At 42.0% G+C, this 27,569-nt stretch overlaps 1 protein-coding gene across 4 annotated transcripts; it reads left to right on the forward strand.

Moving 5' to 3' along the window:
- Window positions 1-25: 25 nt before the first annotated feature.
- Window positions 26-27,324, forward strand: TGS1 (trimethylguanosine synthase 1). Of its 4 annotated transcripts, none has more exons than NM_001205698.1 (13): window positions 26-316; window positions 3,106-3,170; window positions 4,898-5,070; window positions 5,642-6,458; window positions 7,351-7,468; window positions 8,360-8,446; window positions 9,656-9,830; window positions 11,772-12,086; window positions 12,426-12,567; window positions 14,149-14,292; window positions 16,311-16,527; window positions 18,335-18,413; window positions 25,425-25,830. In NM_001205698.1, exons 1-13 carry the CDS (start codon window positions 213-215, stop codon window positions 25,545-25,547), a joined length of 2,559 nt encoding a protein of 852 aa, NP_001192627.1. In that variant the 5' UTR covers window positions 26-212; the 3' UTR covers window positions 25,548-25,830. The 4 variants fall into 4 exon arrangements, with proteins under 4 accessions (NP_001192627.1, XP_005215465.1, XP_010810296.1 ...); XM_005215408.3 differs by having other exon boundaries at window positions 41-316; window positions 11,772-12,078; window positions 12,415-12,567; window positions 25,425-27,324; XM_010811994.4 differs by having other exon boundaries at window positions 224-418; window positions 3,106-3,178; window positions 11,772-12,078; window positions 12,415-12,567; window positions 25,425-27,324.
- Window positions 27,325-27,569: the final 245 nt, after the last annotated feature.

A 27,569-nucleotide genomic window follows, 5' to 3' on the forward strand; every position in this document is an offset into this window, starting at 1 on the left:
GCTCGTCGTCCCGCCCTTTCCTGTACCGCCCTCCCGAACCACTTCCGGCGGCAGCTACTCGCCTGCGACCAGCTTGAGCCGTCCCGGGCCGGTTCGTGCCCTGCAGCAAGGGGTTTTTCCTCCGTCCGCCCCTCGGCCCCGGGCAGCCGAACCGCGACGGGGTGGCCGGCCCGCGTCGTTTGCAGCGTGGCCGCCTCCTCTGAGGCGCTGAGATGTACTGCAAGAAGTGGAGGCCTGTGGCGGAGATGTGTCTCTTCCTCGAAGACCTGCGGGAGGGCTCGCGCATCCTCTGCCTCTGCTCGCGGGCGTTTGTGGAGTAAGTCGGACACGGGCCGCTCCCCGTGGTCCCCGACCTGTGGGGACTGCAGACCCGTGGTGATGGAGCCCTAGAACCACGGCCAGCGCGTCCAACCCTCGGGTACCGTGATGCTTACGAAAAAGGGGAAAACGTCCTCGGGCGTCAGGGGGTGGTCGCCTGCGGCCCTGAAGTAAAGGAGGAAATCTGCTCTGTGGGCTGTTAGGGGAAAACGTGGTGGCCGGTGGGTGTTATTTTACACTCGCCACCTGAGAGGACGGTTACAAGCAAGGGGAGTGAAATGCGAATGAAATTGATCAGGGATGTGACGTCACACGGTGAAGGTTTGAAGATGACTGACTTTTGGTTAACATCTTTTTTTAAAAAAAATGTTAGGCTTCCCTGGTGGCTCAGATGGTAAAGGATCCGCCTACAATGCAGGTAACCCGGGTTCAATCCCTGGGTCTGGAATATCCCCTGGAGAAGGAAATGGCAACCCACTCCAGTATTTTTGCCTGGAGAATCCCATGGGCGGAGGAGTCTGGCGGGCTACAGTCTGAGGTCGCCAAGAGTCAGACACGCCTGAGCGACTAACACTTTCTCTGGAAACTGAAGAAAGTGAAATATACTTTCTGGTATTACACCCATGTGATGTTGTCTAGTGGTGATCCCTAGGATTTCATACAAAGCATAACAAAGTCATTTCCCCTGGGCATTTTTCCCCACAACACATGCTCAAGCCAGAATTTAAGAGCACTGTCCTTAGAGACAGAATATCTGGTTTCACATCCCAGCTCTGGGGCAAATGAGCTGTGTGGGCAGTGGGCAAGTCAAAACATCTCTATGCTCCCCTTTCAGCCGTTTCAGAAAGGATTCCCTTTCCTTTTGACTGCTTTCATGAATGCATGATCCCTTTACAGTAGAGAAATGGCTACTTCCACTTCAGAGATTTCCAAGAGTCATTTACTCGCGTGTATTTTGACTACCCACGTGTCTGGTGCTTTGAGAAAAAGCCGACTTAGAAACGGTTGTGACTGTCGTTGTACTCAAGGTATGATGATGAGCTGCTTGGCCAGGCCTCTTAGAGGGCAGTGTCTTCCTGGCGTCCCTCCACTGCAGGTCTGGTCTCCAGCCTTACAATTCAGTTCAGCAGTTACAGTTCACTTGGTCTTTATCATATCCCAGGTCCAGCTGTATGTGTGTATGTGCTTACTCGCTCAGTCGTCTCCCATTGTGATCCTGTGGACTATAGCCCACCATGCTCCTCTGTCCATGGAATTCTCCAGGCAAGAATACTGGAGTGGGTTGCCATTACCTTCTCCAGGGGATCTTCCCAACCCAGGGATCAACCCTGCCTCTCCTGCATGGCAGGCAGATTGTTTACCAGCTGGGTCACCAGGGAAGCCCACCAGGTCCGGATGACACGTCCCAAATCACTCTGTTTTGTGAACTGAGTTATACTTAGCAAACTCAAAGATTGCTCTATAGAGATCTCTTAGGTGTAACAGGAAATTCTTCGAATACTCTGCATCAGAAATGCACCTTCCCTGGTGATGAGCACTCTTAGAGATGTTTGAAAGTTGCCCTAAGTGGGGAAAAGAATTTCCATAGAAATGTGAGAGCTGGCAGTCTTTCTCCCTCAGATCATCTGTAGCTTTGGGGTAGACTGGTGACAACCTTGGACACCTGTCTCCCTTGCTCCTTAGCCACGGACAAGGGTCTTCTGCTCCATCCTCTGGACCTAGCACGGCCTACTAGGCTGCCCCAGGTTCCAGAAGGCAGGCAGGCAGGCTGCCACTGTGGGCAGCACAGAGCTCCATGTCATTGGGTCTTGGGAGGCACACCACTGAGGCCCTTTTGTGGCTGCCCTCCCACCCACTGGGGCCCCAAGTTGTTGGGGGTCAGAGGGCATATTGCTAATTGCATTTCATCCCTTCCCTATTCAGTGTCCTTCTAAGTCACCATCTACATTATATCTCATGAAGTACCAAAAAATAAATAAACAGGGAATATGAAATACATCAAGTGTACAAGAGTTTTGTTTTGTTGGATTTATTGTTACTCCATTAGAAAAGTTGTATTAGCTCTTCTTGCAGATGGCCTTGTCATGGCAGATACAGGGGAATGTACTACAGCTTGATTTCCTGGTAGAAAGATAATAATAAAATCCACCCCCCTTTATTTTAAGTGTTCTGCTAGGTTTATTTTGGTTATGAAATTCCTCTCTTAGTAAAGAAAAAATTTAAAAGATATGTAAAGAAAAGTTTTATCTATTCACTGTTTTTAAAACTCACTGAGACCAAATTGTTTAATCTTGATTTATGTTTCAGTTTAGTAAGAACTTCATTTTATGTTAGTCTCCAAAACCAGCTCAGACCATGACTGTCTTATCTCCTAGTCCTATTTGCAGGTGAAGTAGTGTCTGCACATGGGTTTGTAAATCTGTAAGATAAATCTTCTGACATTTATGCTGACTTCTTACTGCAAATTTATAGAATCTTTCCCTGTTTGTATATCACAAGGAGGATCAGATTCTTCCCCCAATATCCAGAGCTGCCACTTAACTTTAATAATTAGTAGTTATCATTATAGTGTGCCTTGTATAGGATTATACCAAGTGTTTTACATGTACAGTCAATCCTTGTTAGAACCCTGTAGCTATGTATTATCACCTCTGTATTACAGATAAGAATAATGTGTTAGCAGAGAGCTTTTCTGTTTTTTACCCTTGTTATTAATCTGTGCTGCCTTACCCTTGTTTTTGCTCTAGTTTAATTTTGTCAGTATTGACTCTTTACTTTGCTTCACAGAGATCGGAAATTGTACAATTTGGGACTAAAAGGCTACTACGTTAAAGATGATGACAACAGTGCAGGTAATACGGTATGAAGCCGTATAGCCCTTTTTTACTAAAATTAGCCATAATACTGTGTAGAGAAGATGCGGAAGCGAAGCAGGGAGGTTATTTGACTGGTCGTAGTTTAAATACTTGCCTTATTTGGGAAAGCTTACTTGGCTGCTCATGCGTGGTGTGCTTAAGTTTCATGTTCTCGGATCCCAGTGCGCTGGCTTGGGTTTTGGTTTGCTGGGTTAGGCTCCCCAGGCATTGGAGCCACCTCACTCTTACGGCCTCCTTGTTTCAGTCCTTTAGCAGTTTTATAGGTAAATGGTTCAGGGTCAACTCCAAGTGAACATCCACAGTCTGGCCTGAAGTAAGGTGGCTACCATCTGTATTAACTCTCCCACGTGACAAGTAGAATCTCGTCTACACTTTGAGCCTCACCCGAAAACCACCTGGGTCTCTGTCAGACTTCCCTGTCAGGACCCCATTTGTCCCTTCCACTTGGATCTTTATGTTCCTCCAGACACAGAGGGAAGACTGCAGCCCAAGGTATAGGTAAAACCAGCACAGGTGGCGTGTCATGTGCCCTGAGAAATTCCCCAGCTCTCACGTGACGGAGCCATCATTGCATCGTCACTTACCCACCTGGTAGAATGTTTGGTTGTGTTTCAGTGTGACACTATACCAGTAAGAGTCCTCTAGACCCTAGGGTCCCACGGAACTTGAGGGAATATGCATAGCCCGAGGGAGCTTACGGCATATGTAGCTGATCCATCTTCCCTGTTTGCGCTCCTGAGCCTCCATGAGTTCATTACGTGGGCTGGCGAGTGGAGTCTCCTTTAATACCTAAATCGGTATATTTCCCCCTTTGGCTTTTAGTAGAATTTCTGCCCATAGGATCTCCTTTTTTCAGGCTTCATCTGTGTAGTGTAAGATTTCCATTCTGTTGCCTAAGATTATTTAGCTGCGGTGCAGCTCAGCCCTAATTGAGTATGCTCATATAGAGTGTTTGTCTCACATTTTTTAAATAGAGCATTTGAGTGGCTTTTATCCAATTAGTGCTATGATCTACTTTTGGATAACTGTAATAGGATAAAGTAAAACTCGTTCTGTTGTAATAAAACAGGTTTTCTCTAATCAAGGAGCTTGAAAGGATCTTCCAGTTCAGTGGATTTCAGACCTTTTTAATAGTGAAACCTTTCATTAAATGAACTTTCCCACAGAGTCCCAGGCTGTAAATGCCAGTTGAGATTGAAGTACCCGTGAAGGGCCTAAAGACCTGCCTCTCACTTCTCTTATTACCAACTCCTAAAATAACTCCCCAAGTCATCATGTTAAACCCACTGCTCTAGTGCAGCGGTGCTGCAGATGGAAATGTGGAAATGGGGCTGTTTTCCCCAGGGCCTCCCTGCTGTGTTCCCTCACACATCCTCAGTCCCAGCACAGTGCTGAGCAGGAGGAGGCACTCTGTGCGGTGAGCTGAGTGGGCAGCTGGGTGGACAGCGGCAGGCGGAGCCACACTAGAAGCTGTCTCCTGGCTCTAGGAGGCTGTTTCCTCACTAGTCCACAGTCCCACCAATTCCTTTTTTCTTCCTTTTATTTTTCTTCCCCTTAAAAACTGTCACATTTGCACACCTTTACTTTGAGCAAGTCATGTAGTAATTCTGGATCTCGAGTTCTTTTTCATTAAAATGAGGATGATAAAACTTGCATTTAAATCTTCTCTGAAACTAAGCTAACATAACAACCACTGTGTGTAGGCGAACAAGCCACGGAAGAGGAGGAAGGCGGCCACTCCCAGGGCCCTGCAGAGCCTCATGACAACAGATGCCCAGACCCAGATGAGAGTGAACTGGATTCCGAGGCTGAACTCATGAGGAGTATGGGATTGCCCCTTCAGTTCGGTAGGATGTCCGCACATAAGAATTTTGAGGTAAGTATTAGTTTACTTTAATTGTTTGTTTCTTAATTTTCTTCATAAAATATCACATGGAATTTTTTTTTACCCCAAATCTAATGCTTTCTTGAATTAGGACACTTCCCAGGTGGTGCTAGTGGTAAGGAATCAGCCTGCCAACGCAGGAGACATAAGAGACACTGATTTGATCCCTGGGTTGGGAAGATCCCCTGGAGAAGGGCATGGCAACCCACTCCAGTATTCTTGCCTGGAGAATCCCATGGACAGAGGAGCCTGGTAGGCTACAGTCCATACGGTCGCAGAGTCGGACAAGACTGAAGCGACTTAGCACACACACATACACCTGTTTTTAAATGTATGTACGTATTTATAAGATAACTAGAACTTATGGTTCTGGTTGTGATATGTCTCGTGCGTGAGGATTCCTCTTTTTAGAAATGTAGATAGTACCATTCACTTGTTTGTGTCATTAAAACCCAGATTGGGAGGTTAAGGGTATTTAGTTTAATGTCAAGATAGATTTAGATTCTACCTATTGTTATAGTTTCTGAAGTGCAGTTTATATTCAAGTTATTTTTCTTTGTAGGAATCTATGAATACTAGAAACAAAGTTAAAATAATGAAAAAGAAAAAGAAAAAACATCAAAAGAAGTACTTAGATGAGATTAAGAGAGAATCTTGGAGACAATGTGAAGAAGATGACGTTTCGGCTTCGGACGATCCTTCTTCATCTGAGAATGAGAACACTAGAAAGTACAAACTTCAAAGCCAAAAAGGCACTGAGGCTGAAAGTTTTCCCGTTGAAAACACAGTAGGTCCAAAGCTGGAAATTACAGAGATGTGGGAAAAGTACTGGAATGAATACGGTGGAGGACTGCTGTGGCAAAGCTGGCAAGAGAAACATGCAGATCAGACCCTGTGTCCAGAACCATGGAATGTTCCAGACACAAAGGAGGAGTGGGAGCAGCACTACAGTCAGATGTATTGGTACTATCTGGAACAGTTTCAGTACTGGGAAGCTCAGGGCTGGACTTTTGATGCCTCACAAAGCCAGGATACAGACCCTGGTGGGTCTGAAATAGAAGTTGACAACAAGAAAGATGAAAATCACATGAAAGCAGATGAACTTTTTTCTCCATCTTTATCTGTTGGCAGCGAAAGCTCTAGTTCAAGTGATAAAGATCACAGTGAAATTCTCAATGGAATTAGTAACCTAAGTCTGAATTCAGAGAAAGTAGAACAGAGACAACTAGATCCCTCCCTAAGTTGTGATGGACGTCAGTGTTTGAGTGAAGTTCCCAGTAGAAGAGAATGCCCTGCTTCTGGCCACAGTGAACCGAGTCATGGAGGAAACACGGAAAGCAGCTTGTCTGGGAGCAGAAGCACAGACCAGCCAGCTCAGGGTAAGACTGGCCTAGATTTTTTGGTGTTTGCCTTTTTTTAATTTCCGTTATTAATTTAAGAGCTCTATTAGAGACCATTAGATATATTTGCCTCTTAAGACGGAGAAGGCAATGGCACCCCACTCCAGTTCTCTTGCCTGGAAAATCCCATGGACGGAGGAGCGTGGTAGGCTGCAGTCCATGGGGTTGCTAGGAGTCGGATACAACTGAGTGACTTCACTTTCCCTTTTCACTTTCATGCATTGGAGAAGGAAATGGCAACCCACTCCAGTGTTCTTGCTTGAAGAATCCCAGGGACAGCAGAGCCTGGTGGGCTGCCGTCTGTGGGGTCGCACAGAGTCGGACACGACTGAAGTGACTTAGCAGCAGCAGCCTCTTAAGAAAGAGAAGTTGTTTTTAATTAAATGTGACCATGCCATCTATAGAGTTACTTAGATTAGGATTTCATCAAAGTGTGACAGCTAACAGATGTCACAGAGGTAACTTTGTGGATTAATTTGTATAGATTTGGACAGCCATGAGCAAAAGTAGTGTCATAGTTCACTTTTTTTTTTTTCACTTTGCCTACCCCCTGGCTTGAGGGATCTTAGTTCCCCAACCAGGGATCAAACCCAGGCCAGAACAGTGAAGGCATGAAAGCACCAAATCTTAACCTCTGGACCACCATGGCGTTTCTTAGAGTTGACATTTCAAGTAGTTAGATCATGGGAACTTTCAGACTTTCATAGACCTAGCTGAGGATTCTGTATGTGGATACACAGAATAAATAGGTGTGGTCTGCCATGCAGTTCTTTGCAGGAAAGGCCCTGGAAGACGTTGATTGCCTTTGGAAATGACAGAAGAGTTGTCAAACCAGGGACAGAAACTCACTGTGATACCTCCACCTCTTTAGATTCACAGGAGTCCTCAGAAGCAAACACAGTCAGAGACGGACGCCACCGCAGTGGGACTGATGGGGACGAGAGTGGAGACGATCCGCCTGAAGAGAAGCGAAGCAAACTCAAGAGGAGGCAAGTCACTCACCACCTTTCTCTCCAGCACACACCAGCACTCTTTAGAACTCGGGAGCTTACTGCAGGAGAGCACACCTCTACCTGCTCTTTCCAAACAGCACATGTTCTTGCTAACTCCTCAGTTTCTACTGGTCCTTAGAGGCAGAGACTATTGTGTGTACTTATATTCTTGGGACCTCGTAGGTTCTACATACACATACAGTGAGCTTAACTTAATTTGTAAGAGTTATTTCTCATCATTTTCATTTGTTACTGTCACCCACGTAGTAGAGGTCACTAGAAGATTTCCACAAAAGGTGGTGATGGTGGCTCAGTGCTAAAGAAGCCGCCTGCAACACAGGAGACATGGGTTCCATTCCTGGGTCAAGAAGATCCCTGGAAAAGGCAGTGGCAACCCACTTGCTGGGAAATCCCATGGACAGAGGAGCCTACTAGGCAATAGTCCATGTGGTCGAAAAGAGTGGGCTGTGACTTAGTGACTAAACAACAACGCTGAGTTACTTAATATCACTTACATCAGAACCTTCTTAACATTATTTTTTCTTCTGTATTTCCTTGTTTGCTTTTAAGGAAAACCTCTAGAGATACCACCTAGGAGATTAGTTAAGGCTACAGGTGAACTGGTGTTTTTCCGAAAGAAAATGGAGAAATCTTTATTTGTACCATGTTCAGGAATAGAGATAATTACTTGACTTAAGATTTGAATGCTTGTTACTGTGTCCCAAACACTGCTAGGTAATTGATCTCATTTGGTAAATCCTGATTGAACTGCACTTCTTCCTGTCTTTCTGGGTTTGTGATGGGAAAGTTTGCATGGGTTGACTTTTAATATTTGCCTGAACTAGTGGACTCTATAGTTAATGGCTTATCACTGTTTGCTTTGTTTAGTCATGAGCTGGACCTCGATGAAAACCCGGACTCAGACTTTGACAACGATGGTTCTCTTCTAGGATTCAAGCACGGCTCAGGGCAAAAGTAATGTTCCATCAACGCTGTTGTCTTCTAGAAATCTTGAACCACGAAGCAGTCCTCAAGCTCTCTTGATACTCAGATAGGGAATGGTGGTTACATATTTCATGGCATTTGAGGTGTTACAGTCAAAGCACTAACCTCTCTTATTAGTAAGAATTGTAGAGCTAACACTGTGCAGTTGATATATTCACATTATTAACTCAGTGTTAATAACTAAAATCCAGTGTTTTTAGTCTACAAAATTGTGATCATCTCTTTGTACTCCAAGCCATATAATCATTTAAGGCTAGAGTTTATAGAAGTTAATAATATAAAGGGTTTTCCCGATAACTGCCACATTTTAAAATTCCTGGCAGAATTTATTTCTAGCCACATGTAATTTCATTGAGAAATCACTTAGGTAGCTCTTGCTGGTATATATTCAGAGATTTATTCTGTTACCTGGAATTTAACTTAACTGTTCTTCTATTTGGAGCACACAATTTCAGTAAAAGAGAAGGGTAAGATATACTTTTTATTAAGTTTATAGTATGGGTGGAAGATACACTTGACATTTAAAGCCAAACTCTTCAGAGTTTAAGTGCTAAATTGTATGTTATACTATAGGTCCCTAATAGTCTGTAGGAGAGGCAGTTAGTGAGGCTTCAGAGAGTCAATGAAGGCTTCACAACGGACATTTGTCTTCTAGGACTGGAAAAATTCACATGGTTAGATCAGCAGATGTTCTCTAGTTAACTTTAGTAATGGGGGTTTACTTCTTAGGTGAGTTCAGATTGATTTAAGAATCTAGTGGCCACTTTCAAGATAATTTGAAGATATCCAGAACAGGGTTAGAAGAGCTTTGGCATCACCTTACTGTGAAAAAAATTGTATTTTCCCCAATGAACATTGGGATTATAGTTTCCTGCTGTTTCTTTGTTACATTTTACAATATAATTTCACCTTTCTGTTTTAGGTAAGATGTGTTGATATTATTCCCACCATTGGTGTTTCACATTTCCTTGAGAATTAATCTACAAGCTAGACCTTAAAAAGTCCTCTGCAGTCCTCTGCATGTTTAACTTTATTTTGTAATTTCCATAATTTAAAAAAATGAAATAAAAGTATTGACTGCTAATAGGAAATAGTGAAAATTGTTAGTTTCTTCTCTTTTCGTATAAAGAAATCCGTAGACCCTCATGTCTGAGTCCACTCCTTTTGGTTTGGTCACAGATATGGAGGAATTTCAAACTTCAGTCACCGGCGGGTCAGGTATTTGCAGAAGAACATGAAGCAGAAGTCAAAGTCCTTGGACATGAGACGACAAATCAATATGAAAAACAAGCACATCTTCTTCACTGAAGAGTCAGAGAAAACTGGTTTTAAGAAAAGCAGAACTTTGAGTAAGGTGTGTGTAACATTTGCTCCATATTTATAAACCTAGTCTGAGTTTGTGACCCTGGCCGCTTAATTGTTGTTTGTGAATGAGAACCCTGCTTCTTCTGGTGGTGAGGGCACCAAAAATTCTGTTCCATTTGCTTCCGCAAGGCTTTTATTGTGTGAATGGAATTTGCAGAATAGGTAATTTGGGGGTGGTCTGATGGGGATGTTTGAAATCTACAAAGTAGTAACATGTGGAGCAGTAAATAGGGGATGTTGTCTGATGTGTGCAGTGATGTCTCATCTGTTTCAGGCTAAGTACCATCCTGGAGGCCTGATTTCTTAACAGCAGCTACTGTAAGCCTTAATTTTGAGGTCACCTAGAGGTGATTGGGGAGAAGGCAGTGGCACCCCGTTCCAGTACTGTTGCCTGGAAAATCCCATGGATGGAGGAGCCTGGTGGGCTGCAGTCCATGGGGTCGCTAAGAGTCAGACACGACTGAGCGACTTCAATTTCACTTTTCACTTTCATGCATTGGAGAAGGAAATGGCAACCCACTCCAGTGTTCTTGCCTGGAGAATCCCATGGACGGAATAGCCTGGTGGGCTGCAGTCCATGGGGTCACACAGAGTTGGACACGACTGAAGCAACTTAGCAGCAGCAGCAGAGGTGATCAGTCTTAACTTTGCAGACAAGTTCACCCTACTGTCATGAGCCCTACAGCTAATTTAGTGACTCACAGTGTTAACTGGAGCACACACATCCCCTCTCTCGGATTTTGCTATACCAGCCTTCTGAGTACCTAGGAAACAAAAGTAATTAGAGTTGCTTTTGCTTCGTTTCTTGAGTGATCCTCCTCTGTTATAGAAAAAGAGCTCCATCCAGTGAGCAGTTTCGTGTCTGCCACCTCTGGGGCAGCTCTGTAGAGCAATGAAGCAAAGTCTCAAGCCCCATGATGACTTTGTTTTACCCTTTGTGTACATTATCTTTCCTTAACTTCACCATCCTTCTAAAACATCCTACAGATTTATCGCTGGTTTTATTTTTACTGTATTTCAGATTGCTTGGTTTGTGGTGTTATTTTACTATGTGAGTGGCCCTGGCTATATCTGGAACAAATTTCCTAGTACCAGTTTGATCAGTCTAACAGGTCTTCCTAAACTGTGTTGAATGTGGTAGTCCCGTACATTCGTCCATAGCTGAAGAGCTGAAACATAACTGCTGTGTGTGGCTGAGAAAGTAAAATCAGTGTGGCTGTTGTGCCCTTAGTATCCGATTGGTGCCCCCAAAGGAAGGTTCTGGGTTGTGGTCTCCGCCCATTGCCTCTCTGTCACTCTTATTCTCATCTCTTGACTCTTAGGAAGATCAGGAAGATCTGTTACGAAGAATATTCACGTTAGAAAATTGCATGAAATTGTGCATCATCTGACCTTGAGCCTTGTTTGCATTTCAAAGAAGAAACCTGTTTCTTAGGAATCACTTTACTGACTCTGCTGCTTCATTAGAAGGCAGCTCACATTTTCTTTAGACGGATTGACACTAAATCTTTGTAGAGTTCTTCTCTGATGCTGAGTACCATTTAACATAGATCAGATAGCCTGGGCCATTGCAGAAAATTCTGTATAGTTGGAAAAACTAAAAGTTATGGCTCAACAGTAGGTGAGTGCATTTGTAATGGTAATGTATATTACGGTTATATTGTTAGAAGACCTAATGGAAAGTTACTGGAACAGAGACCTTTATCCTCTTAGTGTTGATTGCATGCAGGAAGGTCATCGTCTTGTGTTTAAGTGAGGTCATGGTATATCCAGGTAACATTTAGGTTGGAATTACATAACTTGTATGATGTAATGTACATATCTGAGCTAATACTGTGACGCAGCTTGTCAGGTCAAAAATGGTAAAGCAGGTAGACATGTTCTTTGTAACAAAGAATTAATTCATGCTTGTAACATTTTAACATTTCAGGTAGAAAAATTTCTAAAATGGGTTAAGGAACCAGTGGATGAAGAAGCATCGCCAGAGTCGGTTTCTCATAACAACATGCAAGACACTTGCACAAGCAGTGGCTCAGAGGAACCAGAAGTGTCTGTTGAGAAGGGGGATGACCCGGTGGAAATGAGTGAGGCAGAACCTGGACAGCATCCTGCTGTGTGTCCAGCCGGGGAAGTGGGAGCAGAGACGCATGACGGGACCAGCCCAGAAGCCGCCGGGACAGATACAGAGGGCTGCGTGCCCCAGGCTGCTTCGGACCCTCGCCAGGAAGAGGCTGAAGGTGAGAATGTGCTCACACTGTCACGGGCGGAAGGTCATTGTTCTCAGTGTGCCTTTCCCTCGTTACCGTTTACGATCATCTACACCTCCAGACTCAGAGCCCCCTTGGCTGCACAAGCACGGTAAAATAAAAAGTTAACTCACATAGGGATTTATTGGAGCACTTCCATCGATGCCATTAGACTGGCGTCTGCCACCACACTGCTCTGTAGGCTGCGTGTTCTGGAGCGCAGCCCCAAATTCTAGTTATTTGATGTAACCACACTTTAGATAACTTCACCTGTGATTTCCTCTTTCTGTAGTCACCATCTGTATTGGTTCTGTTCTTTTGTTCTAGCTGAAAGTCAGAAAAAGAAGAAAAAGAAAAAGAAGAACAAAAAGGAGCTGAATCTGCCCCCTGACATCGCTGCCGTGCCTGAGCTTGTGAAGTACTGGGCTCAGAGGTACAGGCTCTTCTCCCGTTTCGATGATGGGATTAAATTAGACAGAGGTAACGTGGATGTGTAATTTTTAACTTGGTTTTGAAATAATTTCAGATTTATAGAAAAGTTATAAGAATTGTAAGAAACTTTCATATCCCTTCTACTCAGATTGAGCTCTTTCTACCGTTTTGCCACATTTGCTTTGTCATTCTGTGTATGTGTGTTTTCTGATCCAGCTACTCCTACCCCTTAATACTTTGGTGTATATTTTCTAAGAACAATGATGTAACAGTGATAAGTTTAGAAGTTTAACATTGTTACCATGTTATAATCAACAAAGTAGTGCTCTCCTTTCATCAATTATCCTAATCATGTCCTTTGCAGCATTTTTTTCCTTCCAGTGTAGGATCGTATATTACATTTATTTTCATGTTTCTTTTCCTTTAATCTGGGACAGTTCCTCAACCTTTTTGCCTTTCATGACTTTGACATTTTCTAGAGAATAGCTGCCAGTCATCTTCCACAGTGTCTCTCAATTTGGATATAAACGTGTTTTTTAAACTCAGACTCAGGTTTATTCTGTATTTTTAGCACAATTGATAGATGATTAAACAGAACATCTGATGAGCAGAAAGCTGTAAGTTAATCAGTTAACACTGGAAAGTTTGAATTCTTTCTCCAGCTTTCCTACCATGACCTTAAACAGCTAGCTTATACTCAGTTGCACAAACTGATGCTTATTTTTGTGTTGGCGCTACTTAAATATTTCTACCGTTTATTTATTATATATTATTTATTATTAATATTTATTAACTGTCAAAATCAGGAGGTACTGATCTGTGGTGGAGTTTCCGGGGTTCCTTGAACCTCTTAAAATTATTTGTAAAATGTTGTATATCAGGGAGCATACATAGAGTTTGTTGGGGAAATAAGACTGGATAAAAGCTGATAATTCTATAATAGGAGTTTATGAGTTTATTCTTCTACCAGTGAGGAGCCATTTAAAGTTTTGGTTTAAAAAAGGGAGAGGGAATAGGAAAATTGGTACATCATTTTGTTCAGAGAAATATTCTGAAAAATATAAATTCCTTCTGTTGGACAAGGAGGAGGAGGGCAGTGTCCTTTTCTTGTGGAGTGGACACAGGACTTCATTACTGAAGATGAAGACAACCCTACAGTCGTGTTGTCACATCCTTGCTTTCTGCAGATTTTGCCAAGTGTCTGGTACAAATCTGGTTCATTACTTCCCCTCTAGGAATGAATTAATTGGGAGCCTCAGTGAAGTTTGGGGAGTTGATCAGCTAGAACAGCTACCTTTCTATTTCCCACAATAGGCAGTCAATTGTTACTACTTCAGACAGAAAAATCAGTATTGCTTTCAGTTATTGGAGGCGTTTTGTAAAAGAATCAGGCAAGAATAGAGGTGGTTGGTTGTTTATGTGAAAATTGGGACTGGGGATAGTACTGCTCCATTTATAACAAAATTTGTAGACCTTTCTTTCAAACTGGATAATATATGATTTTTTGAAAAGAGAAACTGAGTTGTTTTTTGGGTATTTATTCAGTAGTATACATCGATGTTTGCTGTGTCTGTGTCTGGCTTGGCTTCTTGACACTGAATGTCCTAACAGAAGCCTTTCCCTTTGCAGAGGGCTGGTTTTCAGTTACTCCCGAGAAGATTGCCGAGCATATCGCGGGCAGGGTCAGCCAGTCCTTGGAGAGTGGCACCATTGTGGACGCCTTCTGTGGAGTTGGAGGAAATACCATTCAGTTTGCCCTAACAGGGAAGAGAGGTAATTGGTCATCAGTGGTTTACTCATTAATTAATTTCAGTTTATTCATCAGATGTTTCATTTTCCTTCAGCCCTATCTTTACTGAAATATAATCATAGATAATTTAATGCCAAATATTTAACAATAATAGTTAGCATATATTAAGACTACACTTTGGGTACTGTTGTGTTTAATATGTATCAGTGTATTTAGTCAATAGTCTTGTGATATGTATCTTTTATACTTTCTGTGTTTAACAAATAAACTGAGAAATAAAACATGCAGTAATTTGCCCAAGATCACACAGACCCAGCTCAGTAGCGGCAAGATTATAACATGATATAAAAGTAAAACTATTAAAATGGGGGAGACTTCTCTGAAAGAAGAGAAGCGTAGATGGTGCAGCAGGGGAGGTGGGGTCTGGCTTTGCCCTCACCTGCTGTATGATTTTAGACTACCTTTAATCTTAATGGAAAGGAGAGATTAAACTGAGAGAATGCTGTGATACCTTTCAGCTTTGACATCCTAAGACACTAAGAACCTTTTAAATATTAGACTGTCCTCATGGTTGTTTGACTTTGGAATCCCAGAAAAGAAAACCTGTTACTGTATATCTGCCAGGAACTGTGTCAGGTAGGTGGTACATGTGCTGTTTCCAGAGATGGGTTGAGGGGGAGGCTTTATGAGACTGGACAAGGTGGCCAGTGGCCGCCATTCCTGGACATTGCTATTCCCCGCGGTATCTCCAGCACCTATCAGCACTTCCTTCACCTGCCAGATTGAGTTGCTCACACTCTGTTAGGCCCGAAAACAAAAATGGCTTCCAAGAGAGCACAGGTGAAAACAGGGCGATTAGCCAAATACAGTTGGTGTTGAAAGTCACTTTTTTTCTGTTGAATTTTTGCTGTTGACAGTGTATCTCTACATCTGTCTCCATGCTATCAATTCAGCAGATTAAGCAGCTAAAAGGACCTTGTCCCTTTTATAAATATGAAAGTTATTTAGAAGAATAGTGTTGTGGATGGATGATTTTGCAACATAGGGTTGGTGCCTGTATTCACTGTTCCAGTGATGTACTTAGTGCATTATTTCCCCAAAGCATTAACAAACCTTGAAACCAACATTTTCTGTAATACAGCTATTTCCTTGTCAACCATGGTGTATGCATCAGGATTGCACTCCGCCCTTGCAGACATAAAATATTGCCACTAACATCCTGTTGCACACACAGGTGCACATGAGTAATTTACTGGAAGACATGAGTAAGTCGGAATTAACTTACGTTTGCGTTGCTAATTATGAAATTGAAGTAAATTAAATGAGAGCCCGTGTGGTAAAAACATGACGTCTGTTCCCTCTACCTAAAATGTCTCATTAAACATCACCAGCAGGTGTTTTTGCAACTCTTCTTCATAAGTTAGCTACATAGGTTTGTCAAAATGTTTTATTTGCCTTTTTGTAGACATTGTCAAATCTGTCTACTTTTGGACATTGCCTCATCTTGAGGAAATTGGTCTTCTGTGAAATCTTAGCATTTCTAAGCTGTCTGTGCAGCCATCACCTTCCCAAGTGTCTACCGTACAGCTCTGACCACAGACCAGGCTTGGGTTGCTGGGTAGCCACCTCACTGGTTACCTTGGCCCAGCGGCCTAAGTGAGACAGCTCTGCAGGCCACATCCTTGGTCTCATTTTCTTGATACAGCACAAGTGAATCTTCCTGAAAGTGAAAGTAAAGTCGCTCAGTCATGTCCGACTCTTTGCGACCCCGTGGCCTGTAGCCCACCAGGCTGCATCCATGGGATTCTCTAGGCAAGAATACTAGAGTGGGTTGCCATTTCCTTCTCTAGGAAGTGAATCTTCCTAGGTTAGGTGAAATTTTTAAATTAAATTCTCTCATTTATGTGGCCAAATCTCCCTTTAAAAACGCTTTTTAAAAGGGACTTAAACGCACAGAAAATAAAGACTGCTCAGAAGATGCAGTCGTCCATATAACTGACAATCAGTATCATTGAACTCCTCTTTCTTGTCCTATTTTTAGTGATTGCCATCGATATTGATCCTGTTAAGATCGATCTTGCTCGCAATAATGCAGAAATATATGGCGTAGTGGACAAGATCGAGTTCATCTGTGGAGATTTCCTGCAGCTGGCTTCTAGTCTAAAGGCCGATGTTGTGTTTCTCAGCCCGCCTTGGGGAGGACCGGACTACGCCACTGCCGAGATCTTCGACATCAGCACCATGATGTCTCCTGATGGATATCCTTTGGAAGTCCTAGAGTTCACTCAAACGGTGCTGTGGAGAGGAAACGTCTGTGTGTGTGTGTGTGTGTGTGAGAAATTAGTGAACAGGAGAGATGTTAGCTAATAGCACTTGATAGATTCCAGTTTGTTTTGCATAAAAATTAACTGGTGATTGATCTCCAAAAGTTATGGCAAATATGAGGTTATATTTCCATTGGTTGCTCTCCAATTGTCCCATTAGAAAATAAGAACTAAAGGGCATTAATTGTTTGGAATTACTGTCTGGAAATCAGGGGTTTCCTCAGAACCTGTTCCTGGGCTCTGGGTGACTGTCCCTTGACTTATCTTCGGCTCACACTGACCTAAGTTGTCTGTGTCTCCAAGTTCTTCCTGTTACTTCTCCAGGTTACTGGAGCAAACCCCTTATTTCAGGAAGACTAGCATGTGTTCCAGAAGGCAATGGCACCCCACTCCAGTACTCTTGCCTGGAAAATCCCATGGATGGAAGAGCCTGGTAGGCTGCAGTCCGTGGGGTCGTGAAGAGTAGGGCACGACTGAGCGACTTCACTTTCACTTTTCTCTTTCATGCCTTGGAGAAGGAAATGGCAACCCACTCCAGTGTTCTCGCCTGGAGAATCCCAGGGACGGGGGAGCCTGTTGGGCTGCCATCTATGGGGTCGCACAGAGTTGGACATGACTGAAGCAACGCAGCAGCAGCATGTGTTATTTTTCCTTTTATCTCAATTCCCCAGAGGAGTCATTTACGGCTCTTAACTGGAATTGTTTTAAATCGCTAATTAAAATTTAGAAAAAGTACAGTAGACAGAGTTACTTGTCTTTATTCTTTACTAGAAAGATGTGGTTATTGTGCTTTCCCGTTCATCCTGTTTTCACAAAAACTAGGAAATAGCAGAAAGAAAGTGTGTGTTTCTAGCTCTCGGTTGCTACCCTAGGATAATCCAATACATAGATTAAAGTTCTAATCCCTGACCTGTTAGAGACAGCTCAGTCAGTTCAGTCACTCAGTCGTGTCTGACTCTTTGTGACCCCATGGACTGCAGCACGCCAGGCCTCCCTGTCCATCACCAATTCCCGGAGTTGAGTCAAACTCATCTCCATTGAGTCGGTGATGCCCTCCAACCATCTCATCCTCTGTAGTCCCCTTCTCCTCCTGCCTTTAATCTTTCCCAGCATCAGAATCTTTTTTAATGAGTCAGTTCATCACATCAGGTGACCAAAGTATTGGAGTTTCAGCTTCATCATCAGCCCTTCCAGTGAACACCCAGGACTGATTTCCTTTAGGATGGACTGGTTGGATCTCCTTGCAGTCCAAGGGACTCTCAAGAGACTTCTCCAGCACCACAGTTCAAAAGCATCAATTCTTCGGTGTTCAACTTTCTTTGCGGTCCAACTCTCACATCCATACATGACCACTGGGAAAACCATAACTTTGACAAGACAGACCTTTCTTCTCCTTTAGGTCCCATTCGAGGTACTGTTGGGCTTCTCAGGTGGCTCAGTGGTAAAGAATCTGCCTGTAATGCAGGAGACCCCCGTTCAATCCCTGGGTCTGGAAGGACCCCCTGGAGAAGGGAATAGCAACCCACGCCAGTTTTCTTGCCTGGAAAATTCCATGGATAGAGGAACCTGGAGGGCTAGAGTCCATGGGGTCTCAGAGTTGGACATGACTGAGCAACTAACACACACACAGAGCGCTGTTCCACATCAGAATACACTTGGGTTATGATATCACAGTTGAAGAACATATCTCTGATCAGAAATCAACCGCTGTTTTTGTTACTTTTCCTTAACTACTGTCTACCTTTGAAATTTTCAGACTTGCCCAGAAGATCACTAATAATATCGTTTTCTTTCTTCCAAGAAATGCTGATACCGACCAGGTAAGCCATTACTAAAGATCTTCTATGAACCTCTGGTGTGACTGTTACAGAGACTAGACAGAAAAAGATGCAGGGTATTTGTTTACTTGAGAGCATATTTATGAGAAATGCCTGGCTTTTTTCCTATTATTAGAAAACTACAAGTCTCAGCGGTTAAGTCTACCCATGCCCATTTCATCCTGCTCTTCTCCTTGGCTCCCGGCGTACATGACCATCAGCAGAACACTCAGGGCTTTTCGTTCCATGTCCTGAAAGGATGAGTGTGTTGTGTTCCAGTCCTGCACACCTGACATAGCCAAGATACCTTTACTGAAGCCTGCCTTGAGAATAGGTGTTAGGTATTCCTGAAAATGACAGCCTTGATGGATACACAGACAGATGAAACCTTAATGTGACCAACAGTTTTTTTCTATGGTCTTGAGGTGTAGGGCACTTGACTAACATTCACATATCCTTGTTCTGTTCATATCACAAACATTTATTTTAAACATGTTGGTTTTTTCCCTAGAATAATAACTGCTTCACAGCGATCTGAGGATGTCTTGGTTTCATGCTTTCGTTGATGTGTTTTGTAAGCACCTATCACTCCAGTATTCTGTTCTAGAGCATTCCATGAACTATATAGTCCATGAGGTCGCAAAGAGCTGAATTAGCGACTTTCACTTTCATCACATATCTGCTTTGTGCTAAGTATGCTGTTGAGAATCTTTGGTCTTTCATCTTTAAGTTTTACTCCAGCATTGCTGGGTGTTGGTTTTTCCTTTCTCTCCCATTTGGTACTCTGAGAGCTGACTCTCATTGAGCTTTGTTCATCATATTTAACTCTGAAATTATCTCCATTATTTATTCAGCTATGTTCTCACCATCTTTTTCTCTTTATCAGGACATCTATTACATGAAAGTTAATGTCCCATAACTGTACTTTCTGGTGTTTTGTCTCCTTTTCCCTTCTGGGAGATTACTTCTGTCTGTTCTTCATTCCTCACATATATAAATTCTTTCTATCCCATCTAATGTGTTTTTTGAAGAATAAATGAAATAAGTAAACCAGTTTTCACAGTCCCTCCAGCCCATAAATCTTCAAAAATTCTTGTGTCTGTTACTCAGAAGATCCTGCCATAAAGTTATTGTGGAAAGAATGTAAACATTACTAAGATTTGGAAGAAGAACAATAGGTAAAGATGTCATGATTTCCCTAGAGGGCAAAATGGACATCTTTAATATTTGTAAAACGGGGACTTCCCTAGTGGTCCAGTGGCTAAGACTGCTGCCACTGCAGAGGGCACAGGTTCCGTCCCTGATCAGGGCACTAAGATCCCACAAGCCATGAGGTGCAAACACCACCCCCGCCCCCCCAAAACTGTAAAATGACAGAATCTAGTTTATAAACACACATTCCAGATTGCAGATTTTTCTCTTCTCCTCTACTAACCGGTAACACTTACGTACTAAACATGTTCTTGTGTTTGTTTGTTACACTTTCCCATCTTTGCTTCATCTGCTTAATCTTTGGAATGCTGGGTTTCAGATCTGGCTGCAAATTAAATCACCTGAATAGCTTCTTTTTTTTTTTTTAATTGTAGTAGAACATTCATGACAAAATTCACCCTAAATCACTCTGAAGCATACGGTCCAGGAGCATTAAATACATTCGTGTTGTGGGACAGCCGTCAGCACCATGTGCCTCGGGACATTTCTGTTTTCTGACACTGCAGCTCTGTACCCATCACAGACTGATTCCACACCCGTCCACCACTGCCTCCAGCGCCCGCCTTCTACCCGCTGTGTCTGTAAATCTGACTGCTCGTATATGCCTCAGTGAGTGGAGCCATACGATATTTTTCCTTCTGTGTCTGGCTATTTTCACTTAGTATACTGTCCTTAAGGTTCATCTGTGTTGTAGCGTGTGTCAGAATCTTCCTTTATTTTTAAGGCTGAATGACAGTCTGTTGTATGCACACGCGTTTTGTTCATCCTGTTACCCGTCTGCGGACATTCAGGGTTGTTTCCACCTTTTGACTGCTGTGGATAATGCCGCTATGAACACGGGTGTACACACATCTGGTCAAGTCCTTGCTTTCGGCTTTCTTGGTTATATATCCACAAATGGAACAGCTGGATCAGATGGTGATTCTATTTTTAGGTTTTGGACTGTTCTCCACAGCAGCAGAATGATTTTACATTCCCAACAGTAGTCACAAGAGTTCCAACTTGCCCACAGTCTCAGTAACATTTGTTTATTTTGTTTGGTAATAACTATCCTAGTGGGTATGGAACGGTACCTCACTGTGCTTTTAGCTTGTGCTTTCCTAAGTGATGCTGAGCGTCTTTCATGTGCGTGTCTTCTGGGTATTAACCCTTTATTGGATATATGCTTTCCCAGTTTTTTCTCTCATCCCATGGGTTGCCTCAGAAGTGTTTTTTGTTACTCTTGTTCTGGCCACACCGCACAGCCTGGGGGATCTTCGTTCCCCAACCAGGGACTGAACCTGAGCTCCCTGCAGTGAGGGTGCAGGGTCCTAGGGACTGGCTCACCAGGGAAGTCCCCCTTTACTCTCTCAGTAATGCCTTCTAATGCACAAAATGTTTTCATTTTGATGAAGTTCAGCTTAGCTAATTTTTTTGTTTGTTGCCTGTGCTTTTGATGTCATCTCCAGAAACGATGGCTAAATTCAGTGTCTTGAAGATGTTCTCCTGTTTTCTTCTTGGTACAGTTGTCACTGAGTAGCTTTTTTAAACTACTGATACTCAAGTCTACTGGGGAAGATTCTCTCCAGTTTGTTTTCTAGGATGAGGCCCACACATGGATTTTTAAAACACCCCAAGTGATTGTCATGTGCAGCCAGAAGTGAGATTCTCTGGGTTAAAAGAAGAGGAAACAGAATGAACAAATCAGTTCTCCTCTGAGTTTTAAGGGGATAATCTTAGATCTTGGTGCTTGTCATCTACTGGTGAGACTTTGTGTCTAAACATCAGGTCTCTCAGGTAGTGTGTGCTATGACAGGAGAAGGAAAAAGCACTCTCTCCTGGCTTTATGTATTTTTATATCAAACTGAATATTAAACCTAACATCTGCTATTCATGTGACTCAGTTCTAGATTGCAAGATAAGGCTGAGTCTATTCCATAATTCTGTTTTTCTCGCATGTAAATATTACACATCAAGAAAAGGAAAAAAAAATTTTTAAGAAAAAATAATTGTACATCATAACTAGTCTCACAGGAGGCTAAATGATCCTTCTATGAAACATTAGATGGGATATTTGGGTACTTGAATGACAATAGGAAATTCACTATCACGAAAGTTTGAGTGAGTACATTTTTTCTAGCTAAATGAACACTTGCCCAAGGACAAAGTGAACTTTTTTTCTTGGATTTTGATTTTCACACACATGGCAGAATTGCAGTTGGTAGCTAGCTCATTCACATACTCTACCGCTAGAGGGCGTAATGATACCAGAGAATAATAAAAGTAAAAAAAAAAACTTGAAATTTCAAATGCATTATACTGGTATTGAATTTGGATCAAATTACTATAGGAAATCAGCTTTTCTTTTTAAAATGAAAATTATCCACATATAGGATTTTTTCTCCCAATTTTAATCTGTTTGATATATTTTAATAACTTCCGTTTTGAATTTATTTTTAATTGGAAGATGCTTGCTTGACATTGTTGTATTGGTTTCTGCCATCCATCCACATGAATCAGCCACAGGTAGACCACAGGTAGGATTTTTTAAATGAGAGAAGAGATGGTACGGCAAGGTTTAGAAAGAGCAGAGTGGCATGCTTGACATGAAGTCGAGTTCATGAGAGTCTAGTCCTTAGTTGTACTTCCTGTCCAAACAGACTGGCGTTTCTTTTGGTAATCGTAGTATATTTTGGTCCAATACCAAAAATATAGCCTGTAATTGGGAACTGCTGATCTTTATCTATTTACTTCTTTCCTTCCCTCCCCTCCCTCCTTCCTCTTCCTCTCCCGCTCCTTACCCCACCCCTCTTAATTTATTAAACTTAAAAAAGGGGAAGGAACCAGATAACATTTTGTCAGTTAAACCTACTAGTGAAAAATAAAGACAGCTGTAAATTGATGGCAATAAGTTTGCTTGAAACAAAATATTATTTATTGCCTTGAACTACATAATTTTTAGTTACATAGTTACAATTTCAACTCCAGAATTCTAACCTTGAAAATGTATGTACTTGTGAAAATATCTTTTAAAAGCACAAAAAGGCTAAGGTTAGAAATCATTTTTAAATAGAACACTTAAAGTAACATACTAATTCTGTTTTAAATTTCTTGCTAAACACTAGGTGGGTGTTTTTGATACTTGCTTTAGTTGTCCATTGTCTGAGTCTCCTGGCTAGAATGAGAGATTCATGAATGCTTCCTTTGGTTTTGTTTTGGTTTTGGTGCACTCCACTGCCTGGAAGAAAAACCCTTAAGCCATTTACTCAGTAGTTGTTGAATAAAATAATCTGTCATAGACCTCAAAAACTCCCATGTAAGACATCTTCATTCCTTTTTCTACCCAAAACCCCCAAGTGCAGGAAACCTTACCTTCTCAGATTCATTTTAATGTAATTCTGTGTATGAATTACAGGGTGCTCTTTTCAGGGAGATTGGTAATATTCCTCCTTTTTAGATTTAGGAAGCCAAACCTCATCTTAATGGCTTTCTGCATTGATGAGCAAGTTACGGGTAGAACTGAGATGTTGCTGCTTGCCTCTGGGTGCTCTGCTCTCCCTGTTCCGGCAGATTTTTTGCTGCTGTTTCAGCTCAGCGCCGCTTCTCTTTACCCACCTCGTCTCTCCTTTCCTTCCTCTTCCTCTCAATCCCCACCCCACACCCAGAGAAGACTTCTGCTTTGCCAGTCTCAACTTTTTTTATGTAAATCATTATTTAAAGGAATGGGAGAAATACTGTGCTTAAGTTATATCTTAATTCATAGATAAATTACTGTGAAGCAATTATATTTTAAATATACTAGTCGATACGCCTTTCATTGGTTAAAGACAAAATTCTTCATTTGCCCTTTCTCGTGAAAAATCAGACTGGCACAAAGATTGCTGTTGTTTAGTCGCTCAGTCATGTCCAGCTATTTGTGACCCCATGGACTGCAGCACGCCAGGCTTCCCTGGCCTTCACCATCTCCCAGAATTTGCTCGAACTCATTTCCATTGCGTCCGCAATGGCATCAAACCATTTCATCCTCTGTTGTCCCTTTCTCTTCCTGCCTTCAGTCTTTCCCAGCATCAGGGTCTTTTCTAATGAATTGGCTCTTTGCAACAGGTGGCCAAAGTATTAAAGCTTCAGCTTTAGCATCAATCCTTCCAATAAATATTCAGGGTTGATTTCCTTTAGGATTGACTGGTTGGATCTCCTTACAGTCCAGGGGACTCTCAAGAGTCTTCTCCAACACCATAGTTCAAAGTCATCAGTTCTTTGGCGCTCAGTCTTTTTTATTGTCCAGCTCACACATCCATACATGAGTACTGAAAAAACCCTATGTTTGACAATGCAGACTTTTGTCAGCAAAGTGATGTCTCTACTTTTTAATACACTGCCTAGGCACAAAGATATCAGAATAGAAAACGAAACACTTCTTTCTTCCTGATAATTGCTGCTCTGAGATGACTTCACTATTTTTCACTTCTAGTTTTACTTTAATTACTTTATGCCTTTTTAGTCAATAGTGGGATGTATACGTGCATCTTCTCATTGTAGCAGGTACTGTTTGGCTTCTGCTGCCATCTATCCCTATTGATAAAAACACAGCCATCTCTTTGCATCTCTGGAAGAGGTTGATATCAACATTGTTACTTTCCTAGTGGGACAGCCTCTTTTTTTTCTTTCAGCGTGTACCCTGGAATGACCTTTGCTTCTTCCCTATTTCTGTATCTGTGACATTTTTCTAAGGAGAAGTTGAAGTACTGTAGAATACATGCTCATTGATGATACACAGTAAATTTTACTTCCCGCTGGAAGCTGGTGGAGCACATGTAATACCACTGAGATTAGATGTCTCACCTCCAAACCAGTCCCTGGGACTCCGGGAGCCCTCTGTCCCCTACTCCCTGTCTCCAAACGGCACCTCTCTGTGCAGAACACACAGCTGCAGTGTTTCCGGTTACAAGGACCGGACTGCAGTCCCTGGGACTCCGGAAGCCCTCTCTCCCCCACTCCCTGTCTCCAGGTCTCTGACTCCCAGGCTTCCACTCTGTCCCCCTTTCCCTTCACCCCCCTGCCACCCTCAACAAACTGGTCTCTGGTGATGGTTAGAAGGGAGTGTATTTGCTAGTAATAGACCTGAGAGGTTAGACAAAAGATGCTGGACTAAAATGAAACTTTGTGTAAGGATTTAGGGTAGTAAAGCATTGCTCTTGTGAAGCATCCTTTTGAGGTTAACTCTTCAGAGATGAAGAGTTGGTGGTACTTTTAGCTTCTCAATAACAGGGCCAGTCACCGTATACGAGTAGACCTCAAAAAGAGCAGTATATTTAATCACAGTAAAGCGGGGAGGGGAGACTTAAAAATATACACACGCAAGAGCAGCAGGTGGAGGAGGTGATTCAAGCTGGGAGAACAGCACAGAGCCCACCGAGGAAGCAAGAGTCAGATCACAGAAGCTGGAGCTCCCGTGAGAGATGGACAGGTCTGTCTCGCTCTCTGATATGTTCTATCTTAATAAATAACCTGATATTCGGGAAGGATATGTGGTTCTGTTCCTCTAAGTTCTGTAACTTCTGGCTTTGGAGAGATTAGGTCTTATACAATAACATAGCACTGTGATCCCACCCATAATGTCAAAAGTATCTGAAACAACAAGTATTTCTGCCACCAAACACTTCACTAATACTCACCTGGAAAGTGACAGTGAACATTTGAGATGCCTCATTATTTGAAAGTCTTAAAAGCCTGAGTGGTATTGTCTTGATAAAGCATCTGAATGGAAGGTTCATTTTGAAGTCATGCTTATGTGCGTATGACTTTCTTCTGTTCCATTTTCAGGTGGCATCCTTGGCTGGGCCTGGAGGGCAAGTGGAAATAGAACAAAACTTTCTTAATAATAGGTTGAAGACAATCACTGCTTATTTTGGGGACCTGATCCGAAGATCAACCTCTGAATCATAAGTGAGGTGGGACAGAGAGACCAAAAGATCATGTAGCAGTCAGATTATCATTCACCGGAGTTACTCTCTGTGCTCACTGATGTTTTGTGCCCAGAGTCTAGTGGGTATTTGTGCCCAAATACACATTTTCCCTCACTGGTACAGTACTATGTGAAATTTGCCTTTAAGCATCCATTTATTTTATAGTTAGTGTTTTTTAAGTTTCTATGGGAAAAAATGAAATACATTTTATAATGTAAAAATTTATATTCTTTTTCTATTAAAACAGCAGTCAGCAGAGGAAGAAAATGTGTCTCTTAATTATTCATCTAAAATGTGTGTTCGGTCATTTTTACAAGTAGGTCAGAATTCATGGACATGGGGCTCTCTGGCCACTGGGGATGTGGGATCTTTATCTTCCAAATAATACAGGCATATTAAACATTAAACAAAACATGGCTTTGGCTGGGATGGAGCCAGGGGATTGAAATAAAGTAGAGGATTTCCAGTAAATATTAGAAAAAAATAAATAAAAAGCAACTGGGTTGGAGAATACAGCAATGCTAACTTTAGTTCTCTTGAAACTTCACAAAGTTTGCCTTGCAGTACGGTAGCAGTAGAACTGATCATTAAGGATTAAATTAATTTCTTTTTAATCACCATCAAAATCTGTCAGCGTTCTAGGTTTTTATACTTTTTCATCAGGTAGCATTAGCGTCTATACCGTAAACTTGTCGCCATTTTTTAAACAATGGCAGCGTTGGTCATCCACAGCTCTATACATGGCTCTTAGCACTAGAATATGCTTATTGGCCTCTTGGGGTGGGAGACAGGAGGGGTAAAAGCAGATATCCAAAATCACCAATTATTTTTAGTTTTTGTCACTTAACCTTTCATGCATATACTTTGTCCACAATGCATTTCCATGCTTGTATGTTGTTAATATTAAAACTGATTTGTCTTACTGAACATACATGACTGTGTGCAAATAGAACAGGAAGCCTAACCAGGGTTAAAATAGGCCTGCCCGCTGATGGCACAGATATAGCTGACTTATAAAATGACTCACTGATAGATTGCCAGTGGTCCAAAGAACTTATCAAGCAACCCCATTGTTCAAACAAAATCTTCCTTAGAAGCCAAATCATGTTCTAGTCCAACTCGTTTTGGTCTTTTCTTCTTACTGTGAAACTTTTTAAAAACACTTTTATAAAAGTGAATATATATTCCAACAGTTTAAATACAAAGTTAACACACCTACCCTACCATCCTCCCCTGCCTTGACCCTTCCTCTGCATCTCCATTGCTCACATTTCCACTCCTCTTCCCAAAGGCAATCACTGTTGACACTTTGGTGTGTATCCTTTAAGACACTTCTCTGTTCAGTGTAACCTTGTCCTCACACAGTAGGGTAGGGTGGGATTGGATTGATTTTTGTTTTTAATGTCTTACAAATTTTTCCACATAAATACATATATGTCTTCTAACAGTCACATAATACAAATCTATGAGAATTTCTTTAACCATTACCCAACAATGAACTCATATTGTTTCCAGTTTTTACAGTTGCAGATAGTACTGCAGTGTATATTTTTAAGTAGCGTAGGTTCCTAGAAGTGGAATTTTTAAGTCAAAGGTCATGGTTATTTTTTTAAGTGTATCGTGTTAGGTTGCCCTACAGAAATGTATACTCTCATTAGCTACGCATGAAATAGACTGGTTTTCCCCACAGCCTCAAAAACATCATATATTTTCACTTCTTACTGTCACCAGTCTGAATAAAGTTATTTTAATTTGCATGTTCTGATAACTAGTAAGTGTGAGCAGTTTTTCATTTATTACCTAAAATACATGTGTTAGGCATCTAATGTTTTCACCAGATGAATAGCTAAGTGCTACATCATTTACTATCAAATGAACTAACATTTCTCCATCAATTTGAAGTTTGACCATTGTGTGTGTGTAATATTCTGTTTGTGAAATTTTTTTTTCCATTGATCACTCATCCATTCTGATGCCATATGTTTTTGTGTGTGTGTCGTAT

Source organism: Bos taurus, chromosome 14 (assembly GCF_002263795.3).
Source record: "Bos taurus isolate L1 Dominette 01449 registration number 42190680 breed Hereford chromosome 14, ARS-UCD2.0, whole genome shotgun sequence".
Taxonomy (NCBI): Eukaryota; Metazoa; Chordata; class Mammalia; order Artiodactyla; family Bovidae; genus Bos; species Bos taurus.